This window comes from Haemaphysalis longicornis, unplaced genomic scaffold, assembly GCF_048455015.1.
Source record: "Haemaphysalis longicornis isolate Haplotype H1 unplaced genomic scaffold, Haemaphysalis longicornis Haplotype H1 scaffold_1, whole genome shotgun sequence".
NCBI classification, from domain to species: domain Eukaryota; kingdom Metazoa; phylum Arthropoda; class Arachnida; order Ixodida; family Ixodidae; genus Haemaphysalis; species Haemaphysalis longicornis.
Genome location: NW_027526203.1, coordinates 278,756,815 through 278,783,419, shown reverse-complemented (window position 1 = coordinate 278,783,419; position 26,605 = coordinate 278,756,815). Strand labels below are relative to the sequence as shown.

Sequence of the window (26,605 nt, the reverse complement as noted above, 5' to 3'; positions counted from 1 at the left end):
TGAGACTGGGGTGGGGGGTATACATATACAGCTTCGCTGTAAATATTACATCACGGCCAACATGGTCGTTCCCGAGAACTCATGCAACGGAGTGGTTCCCGGTATTGTCAGGGGCACCACAAGTGACGATCGAGCTGAATGATAATTTTAAAGGCCCAGAATACAGAATTTTCGCCGCCCGCATGATGGGGCGCTCTGAAATAGCGTTGAGATCGGTCACCCCCCGTTTCGTTCCGGCGTTTTTTAGCCTGATGAGCTTTTTGTGATGCTGCAGCCACCCAGAATTACCCCCTTTCGATTCAGCTCGTCACCCGCTTTCTTCCGATACCACCCAAGGTAAGCTGGAATTCAGATTTCCCTGAGCGACAACCCATTCCTCGAAGACCACGCTACCGCTCCACGCTAGCCCTAACGCCGGAACATCGCTAGCTGCGCCGCGTTCCTCGCAAGCTACGCCGCGTCCCCCTCACTTCGCCACGCGCCCAAACAGCGTCGCCTGGCCACGCGCCTTAACGGCACGTGCGCCCACGCTCCCTTCGCCAACATGGAGTGCGCCGTAGAAGGCCGCGCCGCCACTCCCGAACAACTCGACGAACCCGGCTGGCTCTGCATACGCCTCAAGCATCGTCAGCAGTCCACCAACTGGCAAATTACGCCTACCCCTCCGGCGAACATACCCCGCCGACGACCGACAAACAAGCGCAATAGGCCCAAGCGCCCTAACCGCAAAGAGCACCCCATTGGCGACCCCTTGCCGGACGATGACATCATCGTCATTCTACGCCCGCAGGGTGGCCTACCGCTCCACAGCGTGTCAACTGCCCAGCTCGCCGATGCGATTCAGTCTCAGGCCGCTATCTAAACCACCGTCGAGGATCAAATTCGCATCGACTACCGCTCCAACTTCATTATCGTAAGCACTCCCTCCGAAAACCCTGCCCAACAATACGTCTCGCTGACGTCTCTTGCGTTCAATGGCACCGTATTCCAGCTGGCCAACCACATTCCACCTCCATCGAACACCACCACTGAGGTGATCTTCGATATCCCGCCCAAGGACTCCGCCGACAACATCCTGCGGAGCCTCATCGAATACAACCCCGCTCTCCAAATCCTCGACGCTAAGCGTCGCCACAACTCCACCTTAATAGAAGTCCTCTTCCGCGGCACCGTAGTCCTCTTTTGGGTTCGATACCAGGCCGCCCTTCTTCGCTGCTGCCCGTTGAAGCACAAGACAGAAGCCTGCTTCAACTGCTGGACACCCGGACATCGCAAGGATGTATGTCCCCATCTTCCGTCCACCTACCGCTGCACCACCTGCGGCACCGTCTCCCCTAGGGACCAACACCCATGCACCCCCACGTGCGTCTTATGCGTCGATAATCACCTCACGGGAGCTGCTGGATTTACCAAACGATTTCAACTGCGCCGCCAGCAGAAGCCGCCCTCCCTGCTTCGCGACGCGCAATTTCAACTATCAAAAACTCCTTCACGCACTACCGACAGCGAGCCACTTTCCTCCCCTGTTTCTTCTTTTGGCGGCAAGACTTACAGTCAGGCCGTCCGACAGCCTAGAGACACTACATCATCGATATCTAACGTACAAGTGAGCTCCCAGGGCCGGCTCCCACAGGCACCCTCTGCCCCCGTTACTACACCCCTTTCCCCGCTGAACGCCCCCCTTACATACGTACCCCTTTTAGCTGAAATACCAATCTTCGCGCGGAAGTTCTCAGGTTTCGTCAAGAAAATGAGACTCTCCGGTGGCAAAATCAAGAGCTTACCCTCGGAAAGCCTTCCTTCCCAGACACTCACATGACATCTACGGGCAGCAACGCGCACCTACCGCCTCCAACCAAGCGCAAGGCCCCCCAAGACAACCCTCCCACTACCACGACACCCCTTCCCCCTGTCCTAGCGGAAGCCCCCCAGGCGCAGAGGCAAGGATACCTACACCTTCACAACTCCCTCATCGCCTCACAAACAGCCATGCAGGACTCTATTACAAGCCTACACAATGAGCTCCTCTCTTATATCAGGGAACTGCTCCCATCCAACTCCCCGTTTCTCGCATCTACTGCGCCCTCCAGTGTACCTTTGCCCAGGGAACCCGAACCTGATGCCGGCCTCTAAATCTTTCGTACTATGGCAATGGAACTGCAGGGGTTTCCAAGACAAACGCGCTACCCTCCAGGCATACATCACCACTACTCCTACACCCCCACCTGTCATTGCACTGCTGGAAACACGCCCTGCCACCAAACTCTGCGGGTATCAGTCCTTCCAAGACCCCCGCTTTCCCACCGTAGCTACCCTGGTACAACGCAAATGGCGGGATGGCGTCACATCACTCCCCGTCACCCCCATACCGCCCCTCTTAGTAACCATCTTACATTGCAAACCCTCACATCCTTCAATACACATCCTAAATATTCACAGTACACCCAAACAACATCACAACTTCCACACCCTCCTCACGCACGCCATTCGCACTGCCGGCCGCCACCCCTTAATTATTGTTGGCGATTTTAATGCTCCACACATAGCATGGGGTTACACTCGTACCACGCGCAAAGGCCGCCTACTTTGGGAAGTTTTACACAAACTCCGCCTCACCTTAGAACAGACCCCCAAGCCCCCACCCGCATAGGCAACAGTGTTCAACGGGACACCACTCTCAACCTAACTTTCTCGCATCGAGCGCCAAAAGTGTCCTGGCAAACCCTTCCAGACACCTTGGGTAGTGATCATTACATCATTCACACCGCACTCCATCTTACCCATCAATTCGCCCACACGCCACCACCCAAACACATCACTGATTGGGACGCGTTCCGCACTCACTGTGCTACCCTACCTGCCCTCACTCACTTCGATGAAGGCGCGCTTGAGCAATGGCTCCGTGATGTCATGGACATAAAACACAGTCACGACAAGCCCGTTGACCCAGAGCTTCCCAACCCACATGCGGATTCCCACTTCCTCCATCTGTGGGAAGCATACCGCAGTGTCGAAATGCGCTGGCGCTCCCACAAACGCCCAAGGGCGCTCAAACGCAAACTTGCTCGCCTACAAGTTTCCATGTATGCTCATGCCGCCACACTCGCTCGGACTCACTGGTATCAGATCTGCGACGACATCCGAGGAGGCCTTTCCATGAAAAAGACGTGGGCCGTCCTCCGCCACCTCCTCGACCCTAATTCGACCAAAACCATCACAAGTACTCGCCTGCACTCGCTCATAAACAATTATCCTGGCACGTCTGCTGACCTTCTCGACAAGCTTCGATCCATGTACATTCCTACTTCCTCATCGCAGCACCCTTCCCTTCCTCATTACTCCGTATCTCCGAATGTTTCTTTCGAACAGGATATCACTATCGCGGAGGGCAGGCACGCTATATCCCAACCACGTCGACAACCCGCTCCAGGCTCCGACAAGGTCACAAATAGCATCTTGCGACAACTTACCGACCATACAATAGATTCCCTCACAGCCCTCTTCAATTGCCACTGGCCTCGAGGCAGGCTCTCATCAACGTTGCGGCATGGTGACATCTCATTAATTCCCAAACCCCACAAAGCTATTACATTGGAGCACCTCCGCACGATATCACTCACCTCTTGTCTTGGAAAACTGCTCGAGCATATCATCAACACACGGATCACCCCCTACCTCGAAACCCATTACCTGCTCCCACACATTCTCTCTGGATTTCGCCAAGGGCTGTCCCTTCCAAGGCGAGCACCTCGGCCATCCTGGCACGTGATCTCCACAAAGCATTCGACAACGTCTCTCACGCAGCCATTTTTAACTCTTAAACTCGCTTGGACTTGGTGCGCGTACCTATTCTTACATCTCGCCCTTTCTTCATGAACGCACCGCCACTATAGGATTCGAACCCCTCCAAACCTCCAACTTCCCCTTCCCCGCAATAGCCACACCTCAGGGTTTGGTCATATCTCATCTTCTTTTCAATCTGGCTATGATCCCCATGTCCACCGCCTTGTCCTCCATCACAAATCTCCATACTTCTATCTATGCAGACAATATTACGTTATGGGTCAAATCAGGTAGCGATGCTCTAAACGAACACACACTCCAGCAAGGCGCAGGCATTGTTCAATGCCAAGCTCACAAGGAACGCTCTCAAAATTAAAAAAAAATGACCCCCCATCAGACGCTCAATACCAGCTACCTTTAATGAGCCGCCAGCCCACCACACAGACACAAAAAAAAAATAACAAAATTTTTCCGGAATACATTCACTGGTTGCCTAGACGAGTGTAACTGCGTGAGCGTCTGATACATGCTAAAAATAGCACGACGTTTCACGCACTCTAAAGAATTCTGAGAGTCAGCTTTGCCACTATGTTCCCAAATGACAAATAGTTGCGTGTGAAGGCGAAAATTTTGAAAATAATGAGGCCGTGTGTAATATTCAGCTTTGAAATGTGGCCTTCGCTGGGGTATCTCGCAATGTAAATCGTCGTCTTTCTTTTGCGTAATGTCACAACTCAGACCACAATCGTACTGTGGGCATTGACCTACCCTGTTCCTTCGATCACGAAGACTGGTAATTCCGGTGCATTGTGGGGAAGCAGACCCGCGTGTGCTTTTAAGAGGGTGAAGTGCAGTTAAAAGTTTTTTTTTTTTTGAAAGGTTAGTACTGAATATTAGAACTGGCGCGACGCAAAATTTCGCGTTGAGAAGACGGTTTCGTGATGTTCCTGACAAATGCATGGTTTGTTTGAAAATTCTCCACCTGATTACAAAAAATAATTGAGATATTTGTACACCGTGTAAAAAAGAATGTCATTCCGGCCCCCAGTGAATCAACTCACGCTACGTAAGTTCAGCCAGTCCATGGATTGACAGAACACAGATGGAGGGTACATGCAGGACAACTGTCAAATGGTCGAAAGATTGACTCGGCTGCATTCTTTCACTATGGCTTTCTCGTGACAACAACGCAAGAGAGTTACCGTAAGCGCGCCTTCCCAAGCACCGATTAACCCCGAGCACCGGAGCCACATTAAACCAGCCTTGGATATCAGCTGCAGTCGGTTGAATACTACTCGGCGAGTATCCCTGACAAGGGGGCGGAAACACAAGTGAAGTGTGAAGAAATGGGGATGAAATTTTAATACATGGAAATGGGAGAGCGCACGAACAGTCGGCGGTGTTTCTGTCTAAGCGGCTCTCGAGAAACTTGAATAAGTGAAGAGATGGTCCTGAAGTAGGAAATAGTGGCAAGAGAGAAAGAAATCGCCTGAGGGCGACCCGTGGAGAGGAGCGGCTCCTAACGAGGGCGGAAGAGCCGCACAACAGCTACGGCCGCCAAGAAGAGAGAACGTACGTTCCGTTCGGCGTTCCGCCCGGGCCCCGTGTTTGCCGCTTCCCATCGGCGAGCCTTAACGAGTGGCAAGCGCTTGATGCGCAGCCACGGGCCGACCCAGTGTTTACCACAATTTGAATAATTCCCCTCGCGCGCGCAGGGCGTGTCGGGCAGCAGGAGAGAGTGCTCACCGGCGGTCCAGGCTCCCCCGGGTCTCCCTGCTTGCCCCTCTTGCCACGCTTCCCTGGTGGACCTGCGCAGAAAGGAGAAAAGAAACGCTGAGCCCTTTGGCACCGCCCAATTACCGCAGCCAACGCCAAGACACCGTCTCGCCTCGGGCGCGTGCCGCCTAATCCTGTTCGCACCAAGCCGGCAAAGGAAAATAGAGCAACTCCGAAGGAGCGCACTCCGGGTATGACACAGTGCGTGCGGATGCACGCCGGCTGTTTGCGTTTGATTAACTTGTTGGGCGTCGGGAGCCTACATGTCCCGCAGTTAGTTGCAAGGGCGCCAACTGACCGCGAAGATCGGAGCGCTCGTCGCAGTAGGTCACCTTCTCACAGCGCGGCGGTCTCGATCACTGTGTACGATTTGAAGAGGAAGGGAAAGCAAAAACAGCGGCACTTCCTCTGGGTACCCACGGAGCTGGCAGCTCAGTTTGGCACGGGCAGCGAATGCAAGAGGAAATAAAACCGGCATGCACAAAGGCGCAGTTTTCAAGTTTCACTTGGCAGCCAAGGACGGCATGGCTATCAGCACTGGTGCCTTCTGCGCGCGGGCTTCAGGCCACGGATCGTGTGTCAAATATTGAGCGGAACAAGGCACAGGTTTGGACGAGTTGGTAATTCATGCTGAACTTCACGGCGCAGAATGAGACGAATACGACAGAAAGAACAGGAGACAATGCGCACTGTTTCATGTTCTTTCTGTCGTCTTAGCCTCTGTTCTGCGCAATGAAGTTCAGATTGAGCGGAAGCTTAGACACGCTTTCGAGAGCCTGCATAAATGCTTACTGCAGGCAAGAAAGAATTAGTTGATTTCTTGCCCCCCCAGAGCGGACAACTTACAGCTACATCATGTTCGCGCGATGTGGGAGGAATTCCTAGGAGGCAGCCTACCGTGATCAAGACCAAAGCTGCACCCCGGATAGCTGGAGTCGATGGCTACAGATTAATTTAGGCCACCTGGAGATACATAAATTAACGTGCGCCCCAATCTCGTCATACGGGCTCTTTCTTTTTTTGCCTCCACCAGAAAAACGGCTTCCCTGGCCGGGATCGACCCGACCGTCATACTTCATCTTTAGCCCCACTGCGTTCATTAACCACAGAGATGACCGCCTCGGGGATCCTCGTTTAGACAATCCGGACTTCTTACAATGCTTTGGCTGTTTACGCGCGTGTATTCCCCTTCTGTAAAATCGGAGAGATTAAGACGGAGGCCGCCGAGATGGGAGAGAGAAGCGACGGCAGAGGAGGAAGGTGCCTGAAAAAGGAGAAGGGGAGCGCGCGGCGGAGTGGGGAAGGTGTAGGGGGCTGCACGCGCCGCTCGAGGTCAAAGTGTACGCGACGAGAGAGGGAGCAGCTTTATGGACTGAAAGATGGCATGAATGCCCTGGTGGGAAAGAAGGAAAAAAGATAGCAGGGTGAAAGAGATGCAGCAGTTCAAAGTTCACTGTCAGCTGCTGCTGCAGCTACAGAAGAAAGCGGCCTAACGGCTGACTACAAGCTAACTACAATTAACGGCTGACTATTTAATTAAACTATCCTACACCCCTGAAAATGTCCGTGGATACATTCCACCACAACGCATCTGAATTACCCATAACTGCACCGAAGAGAGAAAAATAGGAGAATGAGAAGGCCCAGCACCTGCCTGATTTCACTCTAAAATGTGGTCGTCGCTGCGACTTAACGCAATGCAAGCATGTCATCTTGCACTTCGGGACATCGCAGACCACACTTTTAAGTTAAGTGGTACGTGTTTATACGTCCAAATGGTTCCTTAGACTCAGCGATTGGTCATTCGGGTGCATTGTGGAGAAACAAACCGAAAGAAATTTATAGGAGTGCAGTAGTAGCAAACATAGAAATAGGGACTGATTTTATAGTACTGAGCATTCTCCACACCACACACTTTATCACAAGTTTTAAATACTTAATTTATGTGAAAGGAAACAGTTGTATTTACAGAAGCTACATATCCGGAGTACGAGATAGGAGACCGTAGGAAATGCCCAAATTTACAAAGTGGCACAAAATCACGAAAATATTACTAAAGCGGCAGTGTTAGCGAAAATCTAGGAAAGAGGTGGCAAAACTTCGAAAGCTGTGTTTAGTAATTTAAAGGCATTTCTATGCAAAAGCTCGAGCCTCCGGGCTGTATTCACAAAGCAACCTGTGCTTCCTTTGCACGTAAGGATACCAGAAAATCTTCCTGCCCCAATATATAAACGAGTTTCACTTTATAAAGGATTATTTATCCTTTTCTTTTGTTTGAGACGTGCGTTTCTCCGAAACATCGAACACAGTTCGCGATCGCGCTCTTGACGCCCATGCGTCTTTTAAGTGAATTATCTTTTCACGTCGATATTTGACACAGTGCAGGCTCTAGATAATTGGATACGATAACCAACGTTTCTCTCTACGCCTTGACGTTATCCGTGTTTATAGCGGAATGAGGAATTAAATCGCCATTATTTACTTCTACAGATAATTTTTTTACTACTGCGTGGCTTTCTTAGCATAAGTCTTTTTTTTTTATTTCAAACCAAAAAGAGTATAAACGAGATAGTGGAAGACGCCAAAAGTGTGCGGTAAATAAAACTGATTAAAATTTTTGCAACTTTAGTTTTTTTTTAAATGAATAGAAAATAAAGGGTCACGCTCGCTGAGTGAGCGATCATTTATCTCGTTTGAATCAAAACGAGTCTGTGTGACGCGATTACTTTGAGCTCATTTCCACGGGGCCCCATTTACGTCCCTGCGTCGAATTGGAACAGGCGATGAGGAGGTACTGGCTAGTTGTCACGAGCTCCTTTCACCCGAGCTTTATTCTTATCGTTGTACCCTCCGTGAGCTGTGGTGGTTCAGGGGTTCCGTTGTCGCTTTGCTCTACGCGATGGTACACCGGCCAAGTGCACAGAAACATTCTAATCGTCGAACTTTTTATACGACTCTATTGTGCCACAAGTACACGCGACCTTGTGAGAGATGAAGGTATCATCTGAGATAGGTAACGTTGTAGGCCAGGTCGAAAGAAAATTCGAGTGCCCTCCGTCTAACCACGACGCTGGTTGAAACGCGAAGCTTCCTTGCGTGCCGAAATCAAATGGCGAAGTGCCAAAGTAAAAGCCGCTGCAATAAAAGTAAAAGCGCCAGCGATCAAAGTACAAGCCGCCTGAGAGACAAAGTCCAAACTGAGACGACAGGAAACGAATCCGCGGAACCACCCCATGACACCTACTACACGGCCGCCCATTGTGTGGATCATACAACGACGACGGCATCGGTTGGCCACCGCGCAGCTCACGTACGGCATCACGCCAACGTCCCTTAGCCCACAGCAGGAGAGACTCAAGCCAGCCAAGATATATGCTTCACTAGCATCGCACCGACCACATTACAGTCCGCATGGGCAGCCAGGGAGCACTACGGAGCTTCACCACGAATGATATTCGAGCACCTTTCCACACTAACCTGACAACATACATGCAAGCTCATCCCCCCCTACACGTTTTCCTCGAATGGATCCCTTACCACCAAGGTGTAGAGGGTAAGGAATGAGCTCACGCGCTCGCCCGCGACACTCATTTCCTGGGCAGCCCTCACCCGTGGCCTGAAGAATATAATCCAAAAGAGGATAGAGCGATGCATCATAAAAGGCGCCGCGAACATCTCGGAAACCTCCGGCAAACGGCAAGTATACTAATTGCCTCCCCATCTAAATTCATGTCACGAAGACACGCTACATACATTAAACAGGCGCAGACATTGTCCCTCCACTGTGTTCTGTTTCTCCGCTACACACAGAAGCATACAGGCCGTCCGCACTGTCAGGTATGCGGAGGGTATCCGGACAATGAACACACATATTGGTGCTAAGTACTCCCACATTTCTGTCCACCAACCCTTTCCCACTGATATCCCTTAATCATGGTCTAGCTGGGCCGCTACCCCCGAAAATCTACGGGTCGCCCTGTGCTCCCTCATGGCTGCCGACATTGATAGTCATTGTGCACCTCCGCCAAGCCCGCCACCGCCGGAGGACCGTGGAACATCCCCTTCCTCCGAGGACTCTTAAGTCCGCGGATCGGGATTGAGCTGCTGAATTAAGCTTGCTAACTCTCTCTTTCTCACGAGAAATATAAGGGTCCCCACCTCGCACACCCGTCGTCATCGTTCAAAGTAGAGCGTTCGAATTCGCTTTTAAATTTTGGCTGCGTCGTGATAGCGCAACCTGATAGACGTCGGCTTCATAACGCGAGGGACCCTGGTTCGATTCCGACCACGGGAAGCGTCTTTTATTGTGTCGTCGTCGTCGTCGTTGTCATCCTAATCATATGCTCTCCATTTGTATAAAGTTGGCTTTCCTGCAGTGTGTTTCAGGCAACGGTACGTCGGTAGCCATCAGTGCGATCAAGAAAACTTCGCTTTGAAAATAAATTGTGTGCTCGTACATTATTCCGCCGCCACCATCTTGCGGGTGGGAAGGGGGGGGGGGGGGGTCATTGAAGAATATCAAGGCTGTCGAGGGGACGAAAAGAAGATTAGAATGCTGGTGGACGAAAAGCAGAGAGGGGAATACTGCCTAAGACAGTTACCACCTGTAAGAGGGAAAAGAAAGTATTTCGGGCCTAATAAGCTTTAGTGCCTGCCCTAAGCAGCGCTGGTATTAACCAAGAGTGTAAAACATGGTTATATTAGTCCTTTTTGGTAAGATGACATGTCATCACCCCGCTTCAAAGGGGAAACCAATAGCAATCATCATCATCATCATCATTCGGCTACTACCGTTACTCATGTGAGTCAGGTACACGGTCATGAAGTGAAGAAGGCGGGGCCACAGCGTAATCACTGTACTCACGAGAGAAGACCTTGACCAATACGTAGCTGATAGCATACTGACAACGCACGGTTCCTCGCGAGAAAGGTTTCGAAATCGCACACGTTTCCTCACCTACCCGTCATTAACGTTAATAGTGGCATGATGAAGTTCTTGTGTGCGTGTCTGTGTGTTTATAGATGCGCCTGTGGCCACATTCTGCCTAGGCGTCGGTACACGCTATGGCACGCCCCTCTAGGTAATAATTTAGGAGCCGTTTCGTTGCTATAGACACCACCGCCGGCTCTTTAGCTCAATGGGCCATTTGAAGCTTTCGTTTTTGAGGAGCTTATATACTGTTACAGACGGACATCCAGATATACACAAAAATGGCCACACAGAAAGCACGAAAAACAAGCGTGCGACCGCTGTTTTCAGCCAGGCGCCACGAAAAGTGAACTTCGCTGCCTATTGGTTCAAAGGTGCTGTGCGGTTTCGCTTGTACGCAAGGGTCTTTTATTAATTGCTTGCCTTTTTTTTTCGAGGCAGCTCCAAGCGTTTAAAGCCCAAGTCGAGTGTTCAGCGCATCGTGCAAGGAGGCACAGACGATTATGTGGCGAGGGTGAAAGAACAGTGTTTGTTCAGTGGTAGGATTGAGAGGTGCCGTTTTGCCAGACATCTACCCCTGATTGGCACAGGGATAATCTGATGCCACGGAAGGATATAACCGAAGGTTTTCCTTCCTTCTTCAGGGGCTCGCCACCACTGCGGTTCTTACGAGACCATGGATCATGCCCCGTGCTCCTATCCTGGCTACGTTTCGCAGCGCAACAAACTGCCGTTAGGATATACGTCAGCCGGTCTACCATGCATCTCCGGAAATTACCTCTTGTCTCCAAGTTTATCTTGCTTCTGGCAGGATAAAGCACTAAAATTACTGCATGATTATCAGATTACACAGGGAATTGTCCAGCAGACCTCAGTTTTGCTCTCGTCTGCCTTGCGCGCCGGTTAGAACTGTTGTTGGAGGGTTTGTAGCTGGGCTATAGTTGGTTCATTGCATGGATTGAACAGCGCTGAGACGGGACAAAGTGAAGAGTAATAAACACACAACCGTTTTTTGTTAAAATAAATAATATTTATAGAGATACACCCGCCACGGTGGCTCAGTGGCTGACGCGTTCTGCTGCTGACCACGAGGAGGCGGGTTGGTTTCCCGGCCGCGGCAGCCCCTTTTCTGATGGAGGCGAAAAGCGAAAATGCCCGTGTGTTGTAGAATTTGGCGCACGTTAAAGATCCCCAGGTGGCCAAAATTAATCCGGAGCCCTCCATTACGGCGCGCCTCATCGCCTGTGAAGCGTTGGCACGTTAAACCCCACAGTTAATGAATGTATAGAGGAACAAAACAAGCTTGGTTATCTGTGTGCACATTGCGGCACGCGGAAAACAGCCCAAACAGGCTGTACAAGCGCGTTTCTAACACGGACGCAGTCTTTTAGGTGAAAAGTGAACTTCTCCTATCTCGCCAAATATGCAATTTCTTTATCCAGCAGGGCCCCTGACGGTGTGCTTATGCATGGCGATCCTCCGTTGTGAATGGAGAAAGTTTCGCATATCTCACATGTGCGTTGACCTCTTTTACCTTTTCAAGATACGGCAGGCCTTAAAATCCGGCTCACACAAGTTGCAACTTTTCACATGCTGGGCAAGACTGTTGTCGTTTCCGGTTCTTAGGGAGTCTGCAGGTTCCCGCAGCCGGTAATTAATGCATCATCCCGTCTGTCCAATATACGATTTTTTACATGGACAGTGAAATCTCGTATACGACTGCCTCGTCCCATTGGACAGCGGGCGGGTTGTGACTCTTAGTACAGCGCTTGCGCACTTCTTCGTGTTCGACTCGTTTGCGCAGTCCACGGAGCTTGTTAGTCCCTAAAAAAGGACATCCCCACCTTAGAGGCCAACAATCTTTTTCAGGTTGTAGCTTGCGCCCTGTACGTAGGGAATGACTGCTCTCTTTTTATGCCCGCCCTGTGGGATCTTCTTCGGTCAGCGCGGAGTACTTGTGTAGGGCTCTCTGTCGTTCTGCTGCGGTGTGGCTTGCGAAGTCTTGATAGCCACAAGGAATTTTTCAGATGGGTAAATCTTGAGAGTGGAGGTGACCTTTACGAGGCATGCCATGTGAATTATTCACGCCCCTACTCAGTAATTGCAAATCGCCGACGACGCTCAATCCTCCAAGCTCGAGGTCGAGCTGACAGCGCAAGTCCGTTCCTCCATGCAAGGTTTTCATGCAGTATTGTTGCCCATGTGCAGTTTGGCCCATCGAGGAACATATATTGCAGCTAAATGCTCCTGCAAATCCGGAGTGGGCAGCCGATCCAAGTATGCTGCGGTGCTGGCCTTCAGTAGTTGGCAAAGGAACGGCGTCGTGCACGAATGAAAGGCAAGGTTGGGGGGTACCTACTAAGATTTACCCCAAAAGAAAAAGGCTAAGGGCGACTCTACGCAACATCATTGCTTACGGAAGAGACGTTGTTTATATCTTGAAAATACGCTAACAGCCACCGAGAATCGTTTCCGGAATAAATGCCGCATGATACTAGAAAGTTATTGCTTGACGTGGAAAAGCATTGCTTTATGCCCGTATTAACACTTGGTTGCTGGCTCTTTACGGTTTTTCAAAAAAAAGTGCGCCAATCCACCCTGTGAAGATGGGTGGAAAGCGAAGCTGTAACCTACATCCACAACGCTTACCCATGCGACGTCATTTGAATTCATACATGTGGCTCTACAAAGAGTGAAGCCAGAGACAAGTGAAATGTACTTAACCGTACCCTTTATTCCTTCAATGAGATATTCTTTGCTAAGGTTAATCATTGCATAATCCCCGAATGGTGGTTGGTTGAGTTGTATTGGTGAAGTACATGAGTGGAAACATTTTTTATAAAATAAAGGAAGCTCAAAACCGGTGTTAGACGATTTCACTTCTCCGTCTCTGCCGCCGCCGACGGAGGCGACGAAATAGGTGGCAGAGACGGAGGAGAAGTGGGATGCCATGCATTGCTCAGAGCTTCCTTTAATTTTTACTAACCCCGAGCGCATCCGCAAGGCGCGCACACGGCCGCTACACGTGCCGTGGGCGGAGCGCACAGCGCGCGAGAGGTCGCGTGACGCTATCACGTGGCATTCAGCGAGAACGCAGGGGGTAATCCCGCAGATGTGCTCGGCAAGTGCACCGTCTGTACCTCCCGTCTTCGCGTGGGTTCGTAGCTCAATCGCTAAGACAACCGGCTCTTGCTCCGTTTCTCTATTCAATCCAGGTGCGATTCCTCTCGATGCCAGTAACTTTTATTTGTTCGCGGGAGTTTTCTGTTGACACCAACGGTCGCGACAGAACCCTTAGTGGGTGGAGGTAAAAAGCTTCGCTTTAAAAACAATTACTGCATGGCTGAACGACGCGAGACAGGAGGGTGCTAATAACCTGCCTTCAGTTTCACAAGTAAATGCTGCGGTCATGCTGTACCACAAGCTGCCAGCTACGCTTTAATAAACAGCAACTGCTTCGCTTGCGCTGCACTGAAACCGGTATCACAAGTTATACGACCAAAGAACGCTCAAGCCAACGGCATTAAAAAGTAGCAGAAATTTTGTGAATTGTCTATTAATGCATAAAAATTCTTTCGCGGTTTTTTTGTTTCACCAACCTTGCGTTTTGTCGGGGGACTTACATGCCTAAACACAGACAGCTAAACTCGTGACAGCGCGAGATCGGAATACACGTTGATTTCGTCAGTTTATTTTCTGTTCTCTTTTTTTATATTTAGACATGCATGAAAGCGTGTGATTACGTAGAACTGTGATTTATTAATTCATTTTCAACATATTTTAATTGTTTGTGTACTTTGCAACGGACGGGGATTGTCACATTTGGCTATCAATATCCAAATTGGGCGGATTTTGTTACGTTTGGTAACATTTTTGCTTTTAATTCTTTCAATGGTTTACATTTACTCTGATAACGATAAATGTATTGACAAGACATTACACGGTTTGGATTGAGGTACTCGACAAAGAATGCTTACGCATTAAAAAAATACAGGTTGACTTAGCACTCTGCCACACTTTTTAACGCCTTGGCGGTCTATCGCTGCTAGCCATTATTTTGATTGATTGATTGTGGGGTTTAACGCGCCGACGCAACGCAGGCGATGAGGCGCGCCGTAGTGGAGGGCTCCGGATTAATTTTGTCCACCTGGGGATCTTTAACGTGCGCCGAAATCTCGTACACACGGGCGTTTTTGCTTTTCGCCTCCATCAGAAAAGCGGCCACCGCGGCCGGGAATCGAACCCGCGACCTCGTGCTCAGCAGCGCAACGCCTTAGCCACTGAGCCACCGCGGCGGGTGCTAGCCATTATTTTACACAGGTGGTGAAATAGGGTGGGGAGTAGGGGAAGGTTTGCAGCTTAGTCTGTTGGGTGGTTCAGTCACTTTGACTCTCGATAAAATGACCACTACAAACGCGGGAGCTCCGCTTCAGCTCTTATGCTCCCATGCTGCCGCTCATGGAAACAGAAGGCACAAAGCTTACGGTTACAGAAAAAAAAAATTGTAAACTGCCGCGACGTTTCCATGGCCACACGGTAATCAAACTCGGACGTGAGTGCCTTTCTCTTCAGAGAACACGTATCCAGGTATCCCACCTTAGCGGTAAGACTGGTGTGCAAACCGTAGGGATTGAAACCAGTGGAAATAATTTACACCGCTAGAAAGGAATATCAATACTAATAATTTTATTCGTACTCAGATCGGGCGGAGCCAGCCATATAGCGCCGCATATCATTGAGGCCCGTACCCAACCCAAGAAGCGTCCGACGAGTTTACGTAGCCGTTAGTGCATCTAAGAACCAAACCCGTCCCTGTATCGTCTTTCTCTCTTTCCTCCTATTCTCTTTCGAACCTGCCCGCTTTATTCCTCCCTTTACACCAGGTAGAGATCCGAGTCCTCTTCCGAGAGATGGGCACTCTCTGTGCTACTTTCTCTCCTGGTGTATAATAAAGCCACTTACTATTACAGTGCTACGGTTGGCGTTGTGTAATGTTAAGACTGCTGACGGAGCCGACATATCACACGCTGTAGACTTGAGAAACGGCGCTTCGCATGGTTTGGTTGGCCGAGACGTCAGATGAAGTCACATCTAAGACTGCTCTGAAAGTTACGACAGCAGTCTCTACGTGAAGTTACGCGCAACCAACAGCGATAGCGAGACCTTCGTTAAAGATGAAAATGCCTGCCCCGTGCCCCATTACCATTCTTTGCATCGTCCCTCATTGCCTTTCCTAAACTTTACTAAAACATACTAAAAGTGTGAAAAAAATGACAGAGAACACCGTTTACTGCGAACGAGTTCGCGGACAAAGAGCTTTATGTCATGCAGTGCTGCGTACGAGTGACTATTTAGAAACACCACCGTATCTTGGTGTTTTAGACAATGCACGACAGTCCTTTCTGACAGATGCGTTCCAAGCTAACGAGCACTGACTAAAACAAATATCTCTGGTTGCGCGTCACGCCATTCCAGTCGCATCCTCATTTCTTTTTCTCGGAAAAGGAATTACCCACGTCTTCTGTGCCGCACGCCTTCATTATCTCATGCCCGCTCTAATCTGTATGTATTCGTTTGCCAGCGTAACAGCGTGGTTGCCAAACGTGCTGGGCCACTGAAACGCGAAGGGAGATCTTCCAAAGGCCCGGCAGTAGACTGGCGGCGTGCGTGTATCTCTTGTTTTATCCTCGGGTACAGGCTACACTCCGACGTCACCTTCATGAAAAACGGAGCCTCGGAGCCGCATCATCAGCGGCAGACAGTTCTCCGTATTTCCGCCAGCTTGATTGGCCGGTGTCTAAAAACGTAAGCGCTCTCAGGCTTTCGTAATACTGACATGTCGACAAACAAAACAGGATGTATAGGGAGTTCCGATGTCGCATTGTTCACGAAGGCGACGATGTGCCCATGGAGCGTTGTGACGCGTGCGGTGTGCCGGGGCATGCCCCGCTGACGACAACAAAAGGCTGGTCGGGCGGCTGCTGTCCACTTCCTGGCCGGCACCCTGGGCGGTGGCGGCATTTGTCTGCAAGATGGATGGCCGTCCGCCAGCGGGTCTGACAGCGGCGTCGCTACCCTATGCCCAGGGTGCGTCCTCCGTTGCTGGTGCGTCAAAGCTGACTCGGATATGATTCGTCTTGTGTCGCTGCGACAGCGCTTTTGACGCATGCTTACTCACGGACCATGTGGAGGCAGCGCGCCATTACACTACAACCTAATTAACGTGGTGCTACGCCTTGTCACCGTTTCGAGCTCGGGTCATCCTGTAGACGCCAAAAACTCACAGCCAAGTAAGAGCAGATCGTTTTAAGTCATTTTTATTCAATAGGTTATGTATTTACCGAACCTTTCATAACGAAGAAGGCTCCCTTTGATTCTTAAATTCTCTTATCGTGTCCTCCGTTTTACTCTTTAGAAATCGTTTAATAGATTATTTGAATCGAAATTTCTGTCCTACATTTTTTGGCCATTCAAAGATTTTTACCGCTTCATTCCAATTTTGTAGTTTTGTACGAGAAACAGGTATCGTAAACCTTAAACATTTCATAAAAAAAAGCATTCATAAGATTTATTTACGTGTATCAAAAAGAAGAAAAGTCTTATGCCCGAGTGGATTACTGCTTCAGAAGCAGAGGGGCCTTCCTTCTACCAAATCCGAGCCAAATATTCGGCTGACATGAGATAACAGCGGGAGACGACTTCATGTACTGAGCATCCACTGTTGCTGCTGTTGGTAACAATGTAGGTGGTAATGACGTCGGCGATTATGTTGATGGTAATTATGATTACGATAAAAACTTAAACACGATAATAGTATAATGAATTAAACGAAATACCTAAAAACTGTAACAGAAGCCCCAAAAATGCCCTTTAAGCTGAAACGGACGTAACGGAGCCTTTAAAATATTACGACAGCCCGTCCTTTAGGCAGAGGTCCTTTTTTTCTAAACTTAGCTGAAGTCTGTCACTGAATATTTTTCTTTCGAGAACGACCAAGTTCTTTACTGTCGGAAATATATTAAACTGCAAGTTTCCCGTAATAAATGACATATTAAAACCAGAATTATTCAAATTAAAAAATAAAAGCTGGATAATAATTGTGAGGACTCCCAGAGAGAAATAACAAAGGCGAGGAGAAGGGAATGAAGGGCATGAGTGCCGACTTTTGTACAAGCCGCGTGTATTTTCATCTGTATATCTCGAGTCATCCAGAATTACTAACTAGCCGGTGCCGACACATAAACGAAGGTATAAAGTGCATAAGTTGGTAACTTCAGGTGATATTACGAGAAAGCGAATTGCAGTGCTGATTAAACGAAAACTTTCAACAGAAGCACCATTCCGTGTCGCAAGGAAGAACGGAACGGCGATAATTAACTATAAGCTGTTCTTCAGGAAAGTAATCCTTGTGCTATTGAATTGATGGCTTTGATGTCTCCCGCTATCATCTTTCAGCGGCAGGGGTCCCCATAACCTTTGTGGAATCACACCGATTCCTGGGCGTAACACTTGACAGGTCGATGACGTGGTCCCCTCACGTTCGTCTCCTGGAGGAAAAACTGGGCTCCTTTGCTCAGGTGTTACGCATGCTAACCAGCGGCTCAGGGGGCTGTTCTGTAGGGCCCCTCCTATGTCTCTATACAGCACTCTGCGAAGGAATACTGTGATACAGCCTTTCAGAACTCGGTATCCTTTCCAAGACCAACACAAGGCTGTTAGAAAGTATGCAGGCCCGAGCTCTGCGGTTTTGTCTGGGTCTTCCGAAGACAACTTCTACGCTGGGGACCATACAAGAGTCTAAGCGCTTCTTACCCAGTGTACTGGTGAAAGAGGAGTAGCTTCGCCTACATCTGCGGCTGGCGACTAGGGCCCAAGGACATCCATTGAGTTCTAGCTCCACCTTAGAGGTACAAGACACTCTACCACCCTCGTGTCAGAAGTGCCCTGCGCCGCTTCATCTCCCGCCCTGGTTGTACTCCCCCTGACGAATTGTCACCACAATGCCGGGCATCAGCAGTAAATCAAGGTTGCCAACTCCAGCCCTAAAGTACTTCACTCTAGAGCACATGTGGAATTGCTACCGTAGCCACAAGCATATCAACACTGATGCATCGGTGACGGCCACATCATCTGCTGTCGGAATCTGGGTTCCGTCGACGCGGACCACAATTGCGGCCAGGTTAAGCCACAAAACAACGTCGACGACCTCAGAACTTGCTTCCTTGCGCTCCGTTTTGCAGTACATTCTTGGGCAAGAAGCTTCTGTGCGGGTGATTTTCACAGATTGACGGGTGGCGCTTCAACAACTAGCATCATTCCCGCGCGAACAACTGGGCCACGAAATACACACCCTGCATACACAGGCTGCCAGCATGCTCCACGAGGTAGTTCTACAGTGGCTACCTGTACATTGTGGGGTGAATGGGAATGTGGTGGCCGACGAAACAGCTTGCGCAGCCCACACCCAATCTAGTGTCATCATCCCGATTCATTTCTCTCGACGTGACGCCGCGACACTTGCGTACTCCGTGGCGCGGCAGTTACAACTCTCAATATGGACGGACGGAACAAAAAATTATCAGCCATTATACAGAATTGATCCCTCCTGCACTTTTCAAATATCGTGTGGCCTGGGAAAGCGCGACGAAGCAGTCGTTCACCACATTCGCCTCAACGCCGTTTTTACCAGCCACTACTTGCACAAGACGCGCCGAGTTGCCTCCCCTCACTGTCACGTATGCAGTGTTCATGAGGACATTGAACATGTACTGTGTGTGTGTCCCCGTTATGACACCCCGCGGCTAACCTTGAAGACAACTTTGGGACTGAGTGCTGATGCACAATTGAAGCTTTGCGACGCCATTGGTCCATGGCTCTCAATTGCCGCGGAAACACGGGGTACACGGGCCTTGGTGTCATTTCTCCGTGACTCCGGCCTGAACGAAACTCTGTGAATGTTTGCCTTAACTTCACTTCTGTTTGGGTGCTGTGTGCGTGATCCTGCGTCGGTCAGTTTGTGTGCTTATTTGCTTTTTTAGTGTCTGTATGAGTTTTTGCGTCTTCCTTTTCTTTCGTCTTCGTTTCCTTTCTCTTTCGCACATCTCATGTTCATGTGGAGTAGCAAACCAAGCTCGCTGCCAGGCTGACTTCTCTTCATCATTAAAGGTATTCCTCCTCCTCCTATTCCTTGTGCATTAAACAGTCCATTGAACAGTGGCTCCAGTCCATTGAACAATGTATTGAATAATCTCTTGAACTGTGTATTGAACAGGTATGTTGAACAGTGGCCCCTGTTCAACACCCCTGTTTAATTAAGGTGACAACCTGCTATCGCAAATTGCACCTCATTTAACGTTCCTGACACTGGCCATGACAGGGAAAGCTAATGCACCGCGTTCCCGACTACATTACTACGCCGACAACCATATACAGGGAACTCTGGCTTGAGTGAACTTCAAGGGACCCAAGGGAGTAGTTCACTTAACTGAAAGTTCACTAACCTGAATATGCACTTTAAAAATATGGAACAGCGCTAGGGCACACAGCACACATGGGGAAATCTGTGAAATGCAATTTATTAAGTACACTGCAATATTATCCGACCTGCACAACAGTGCACTGAAGCAAATAGCGTTTTTTTCTTAAAAAAAAGGTGATTTACTTGTACTGGTGCTCCTAAAAGAGTGACAAGTAGTAGAGCTGTCCAGAGGGTATGCTTTGTGTACTTTGGGTATGCTTTGTGTAACCAAAACGCGCAACCCGCGTAGTACTTCTGGTTTCGCGCTCCCGCACGGCCGCTGTTCCTCTGTTCCTCTGTTCCGCAGTAAGCACAAGCGATTAAGGGGTTTTAAAAGCGATGCTGCGATGCCGCCGTTCATCTAACCCTCATTTAATCGCGGCGCTGCCAGCGCTGGCCATGGAGCCAACAGTGTTGCGCCAGAAACGGCGGTGATAGGCGCGAGCGCTGCAGAGGGAAAACTTCGTTGAACTGATTTAGAAAATAAGGCTGGGTCCGCTGATCAAGTTCGTTTAACCAAAATATTCGTTAGTCCGTGAGTCCACTGCATCCTCCGCAGCTGGATGTCGTTAGACTAGCTTTTTCGCCCGTATTTTTGTTCTCTTAATCTTAATGGCCATATTTATTTGCTCAACATCAATATGTTCGCAGCATCTTCCATGTTCAACGGCCTATGAGGATATTCATGCGTCCGTCCGTCCGTCCGTCCGTCCGTCCGTCCGTCCGTCCGTCCGTCCGTCCGTCCGTCTGTCTGCCTGTCCGTCTGTCTGTCTGTCTGTCTGTCTGCGTGCGTGCGTGTGCGGGAGAAGGGTTGTGATTCCCCTGAATACCTCGACTAACTTGGTTGCCGCGACTTTTCAAATAATTTAGGACTACAGCATATGTAGCTGAAAGGAAGCGCAAGATACATTCATTTCGCGAAAATGAAGTCCTTTTTGTTCCCTGTCTACATAAGTACCACATCTACACGAGACAATCAGAGCCGACGTTCGCAAGAAAAAGCGAGCGTCCTGCATTGTCAAATTTTATATTTCAGTTATCGATATAAGGCACCAAAGCCGCGCTCAGTTTACAAGAACCGTGGTTTAGAAACTACACGTAGGGCACAGAAAGAACCTTAGGTCACCAGCTCTAATTAACCTCAGAGCATCTTGCAGCACTGTACTGGCGACTTAGGCTACTCATCAGGCCCACTGACAAGCGGCCACAGCGCGCAATTGGTTACTTGAGTTACCTAGGCTTCGAAGTAAGCCGGGGTACTGGTTACTTTGGGCAACCCGCACTAAACATGCACTCGAGATTTGATTAACAAGAATGCCTTTATATTACCCTGCCTGCGCAAGTAAAGCCACCACTAGTAGGAATCGAATGCAGACAAAGGCAGAATAAATGAACGCGATACGAGATGTATAAGACACTTTAGCCATCGATGTAGCGCACACGGTCATTTGGGATTTAGCCAGCGTAAACCACGATGGCAGACGCCAGTGGTGGATGTGAAAACAAAAGATATTGGCGATTTTCCTATCTGCTTGCTTCACAAGGACCCGGCTGGCAGAACCGGCGTCAGGAAGTAGGGAATAAAACCAGCTTTAAACCTCTTTCCATGGCCGCTACCACAGTAAGAGGTCGTGTTCCTTCCTTGCCATACTCGCTGCTGCGCCCATCAACGGGATGCGCTACACGAGGACGGGGACTGCATGGCGCGTCCACATTTCGCGTGCGACCGCCCCATACGTGCCCGACCCGCGGCCGCATCTTTCCGCGAGCAGCGGTGATGGATGCGCGTATCCGTGGCCGGGCCTGCTTCCGTCGGCTGTTAATGGGCCGGACGCCGAGCTGCCACGGAGGCAGTTCGTTACCTCGCTGACGGGTTTACGGGAGCCCGCAACCATTCCGGAGTGCCGCCGCGTGAAAGGAGGTCGACATTACGGCGCGTACTGCGACACAAGTGGACTGGCTGCGAACAAACTTGGCGGCACGCATCGCCAAGACACCGCGTGCAGACGGCTCCCCCGGGACTGCGCTCATCCCGACACGCTCCGCGGCTGCACGGAGGGACCGGCCCCTGTCTCCAGGCCGTCCAAGCATTGAATAGCCTAGAGACAAGCACGCATGAGACAACTGACCTCTTGCGGATCCCGTAAGGATATACACGATTTCTAAAAGTAATTTTCACGTAATGTCTTTAAAAGAAGACATAAACAATGCGAAGTTGGTGTCGCGAAACCGGCTATACAGGAAGACCGGCCTTGCCTACAAAATAGTCGTTGATTATTGGCTAAAACTATATAATTATTTAACGCCGAGGAATGAACTTTTCAAGTTTAAGTTTACTTGCTCATATTGCACAATTGACGGCAGCTTATAAATAAACAAGGCGAAATGGAAAATATTAAACTGGGGCCCTCATCTAAAGCATGAGTCACCAGTTTGCCGTTAGACATACTGGTGTCACGCACGATATCACGCGCGTGGCAAACTGGATAAAATATGAGGCGGGTCGCAAACGTCTCTGTGAGTTTTGGAGTCAGGCAGACAGAATCACGTGTACTAAGACGAATGAATTTAGGGGAAATTCCCCGAGTGGAGTGAAGAGTCAGATATAGAAACATCTATACGCCCCTCAGAGTACCGCCCCAAGCGACACGGACGCAACGAGGAACAATATCTTTTGAAGTGTGCCGTGCGAACACTGAAGAAGGTAGTCTCTAATTGGCATGTCCTTGTTTTTGTTCTTTTTAGAAGGTGGAAGAGGGAGCACTTATTTGCTAACTTTAAAGGGCCAGACAATCGATTTTTGTGGAGTGCGTGCCCTCTAGCTCACATGAAAGGCCAGCATTTTATATACCGGGGTAACCGCAAAGAATTTCTAAATAAACACGAGGAAATAATTTTAATTCTGGCACTAAAATTTCTAAAGTCTAAAAGGTGGCGCCATGTGGTGTCCAAACGTGACACTACCGTACGTGTCCAAACCACTCCGTCGGTTTCAGCGTGTGTTTCAAAAACCGCATAAATGAATCGAAAGGTTGCGCATTATTGTTGTTTCAGCCGGGGACAAGTGTTTAAATACCTCTTTTTATCTCACGTGCAGTTAAAATTATGTTGCCGCACGGGTCACTTTCATGGTTGCCCGCATTATTTTTGGCGGGCCACGTATACGGCTGGTAGATATAAAAATTCCTATTTCAAAAGTTCTAGGACGCCAACAGCAAAACCGTTTCGGGTTAAGGTGGTTTAAGTGATGCTTCTTCATCTGGAATAAGGACAATTTACTCGACAAAAATCACTTGTCTGGCCCTTTAAACCAGCCAAACCAACTGACCCGTTCCCTTCGCTCGTGCAGTGTTAACCCCGCTGCAATCACAGCAATCAGCTGCCGCCACATAGCTTTAAGTTGATGCGTAGCGTTAACGTCTCCATGTCGAAGAAAAGACGTCGCTGTCGGTGTCACTGATTGTGAGCGAAAAATAGGCGTCAGCGAAAAATCTCTTAGTGCCACCTTGTGGCGCCCACGGAAACCCCCCGTCCCAACTGACGTGTTATTGTATGTTATTATCATACAGCCGGAAAAAATGAACCGTAGCGTTAAAAGAAACGTCGGATCGAAAGGCTGTCAGTTCGATGAAACGATGTGTGATGAGTTTGGCGCAGAACCTAATTTTTCGATGAAAAGGCGTTCGTGAAAATGTCTGGCAACTCCGGATAGTCGTATCAAGCTTAAACGTTGCCTTTGAGTGCTCGCCCTCCAGCCCTTTCTAGTTGTGCATTCCGTCATAGCAGCAGCTTTGGGCAAAAAATATACCTGTAAGTGCTGACATGGGCACCTTGACCTTAAAAGCGTGACATGAAAGCCTTCACCAGGTATCACAGTTTTCTGACTCGTGGGTGCTTACGTGTTTTTAAGAGACTTACAATACCTGCTCACAGTACATTTGCGCAGCAAGCCTAATTGCCTCAAGCTTCAACTTTATTATTCGTCCCACCTCAAGACCACGTACAGCAGCCCAAATTACACTTCACCCGACTGTGGAAGGACAGGTGACAGCTGATTCAATTCACTTCTCGCCTCATGTAGCAAACGTCGCGTACCGATAACCAGAAGTATGGGTAGTTGGGCGAGTGGGTGAATGTAAGTCATGGTGGCCAAACAGCGCAACTTGTAACGTTGACTGAGGAGGAAGAACACAGGACGAGCGCTGGTTGCGAGGTAACACAGGCAGCTCTCGTTCTGTGTTCTTCCTCTTCAGTATACGTTATTACGTATACGGCCGTATATAAATATATACGTATACGTATACAAATTACGTATACGTATAGCCGGTATTCATTGAAAAGTTTAGCTGTAAATTTCTTCATTTGGCAACACTGAAATGGCCACGGACATGACCGAAGCGCCACAAACATGGCGCGGCTTATGCCACTACGGCCCCACGCCGAAGAACAAAAATCACACCGGCGTGCGTCGTCTGCTCCGTTTCAACCAGATTCTCAACGGTGGTGCCAACAGAGTTGTTATTTATCGCACTCACATTTGAGTCGAGGCATTAGTTTGCGTTCGGCGGGCTAGAGGTTGGAATGTCCAACTCATATCATGCGCTTAGCACGGACACGGACAAGTACCGCCATCTCGCGGAGCCCGACGTAACCAGTGAGGGCGCATTCACATGGTTGCCTGCATGCGCGCCTCGCTATTGAATACCGGCCATACGGCCATCATGACTGGCGTAACGACAACACTCAAAATTACCTCTTTATGTCGTTTAGGAGGAAGTCATGCACCCCTCCGTCCAACGACGACGATGGTTGAACCCGAACCTTTCTTGTTACGGATTCTTTTGGTTGTCGTCTGAGTTTGGACTGAGTTACGGCCCTGTCGAAATGGAGCAGTCGGATAGACACCGGCTTCACAACGCAAAGGGACCCTCGTTCGATTCCGGGCAGTAGAGCACTTCTTTTTTCACTTCCCCCACGATCATTCATCATCATCGTCAGAAAAGGTTACCTTTCCTGCACGGCCTTTTCGCGTTACAGACGCATCGGTGAGAACACTCAAGCTTCGCTTTAATAACGGGCCGCCGTATTGTTTCAAAGGCCTTTCCAAACACACATTGCGCCTTCCTCAACCATGTACACGAACCGCGAACAATTGCATGCTTCGTCTTTCCTCATGATTCCGATACACTGTCGCCATTAAGTTATCGAAAATCATGCAAGAAAGAAACAGGAAGCTAGCATGGACATTTGAAACGTAACAAATAAAGACAAAATGGTCAGCGCCACGCGTGACCCCGTCACGTGATGTGATATGGTCACTTTGTGGTCACGTCTGTGACGCACTTGGGTCGTCCAGGAAGTGGGCAGAAGAAAAGGAGTGTAAAAAATTCATGCCATTCGTCCGAATATTGGCTGCCTGACGGCATATGTTCCCTCCTGAGCTGTTTTCTTTCATCCATGTTGAGCACAGAGTCCCATAAGACGACCACGTTAATGCTATAGGAACATTACAGCTCCCCAAACCGCGCACGTACATGCGCGCGTGCGTGCGTGTATGTGTGTCTGTGCGCGCGTGCGTGCCTGTGTGTGTGTGTGTGTGTGTGTGTGCCTGTGTGCATGTGTGTGTGTGTGCGTGTGTGTCTGTGTGTGTGTGTGTGCGCCAGTGTGTGCGTGCGCGCGCGCGTGTGCGTGTGCCTGTGCTTGTGTGTGTGTGTACGTGTGTGCGTGCGTGTGGGCGTGCGTGCCTCGTGCTGACACTGCAACGTTCTAATATGATGCTTTCAGTTTTAAAAAGGTTTGAGAGCGCGATACATTATTACGAGTTATATGCTCACGTTGTTCTTCGGCGCTCTTCCCGCAGAATTACTGTGACTACTAGACGCACGCTGGTTTTAAACCCTGTGGCAGCGGCGATCATTTTTAATGAGCAAGAAGAAACCAGATAGATGCACGGTGTTTTGACGCCATGAGGAGTGTACATGTGCTTTAATATTAACATTAACGGGGATGCCCGTGGAAGCGGAAAATGCCCTCATTGTTTCCACAATGCCGCGCTGGAGATCGCAGGCACCGACGCAGCTGTTCTCCAACTGGGAAAGCAGTGCAGTGAAAAAGCGCGTCGCGTAGGGTTGTGGCCCGCCTTGATATGAGCGGGGCCCGTGGTTCCTGGCAAGCTGCAGGCGGCAGCGCCAGCATGGGATTCGGCAGCCCTTGGCCGTGCGCGCCCATATTCTCGGACCCTGATCGATGGGGGTTCGTCTAAGCAGACCTCATCGCGCGAGACGTCGTCTGCCCTCCCCATGCCAGCAGGACGATAAATCGAAGAAGCCCTGCAGACAGCAAGAAAAAACCGAAAAGGGCATAGAAGCAGAAACAAGGGAAAGGCCTGCTTTCGCCAACGAGACCTCCCGCTGCCCCAAAACAGCGCCGCTTCCAGACGAAAAGGAGCCAAAAACGGGCCGGGGAAAAATGAACCCCGCACACCAGAGTGCCCATTTAATCGATCCGATATCTATGCAATTCCCTACAGCCCCCGATAGCCGCCAGCTCTGTTTCTATGAGTTATTTATCGAGGCAATTTGAGCTGTTTGGCGCGTTAT

General features: G+C 49.7%; 1 protein-coding gene across 6 annotated transcripts in view; it reads right to left on the bottom strand.

The window, feature by feature from the left end:
* Positions 1 to 26,605, bottom strand: part of LOC144146608 (uncharacterized) — a 478,728-nt gene that overhangs the window by 162,248 nt on the left and 289,875 nt on the right. For all 6 annotated transcript variants that reach the window (XM_077678547.1, XM_077678552.1, XM_077678560.1 and 3 more), the window contains exon 3: positions 5,530 to 5,591. In XM_077678547.1, the coding sequence (XP_077534673.1) occupies positions 5,530 to 5,591 (62 nt within the window). The remainder of the gene's footprint in view (positions 1 to 5,529; positions 5,592 to 26,605) is intronic.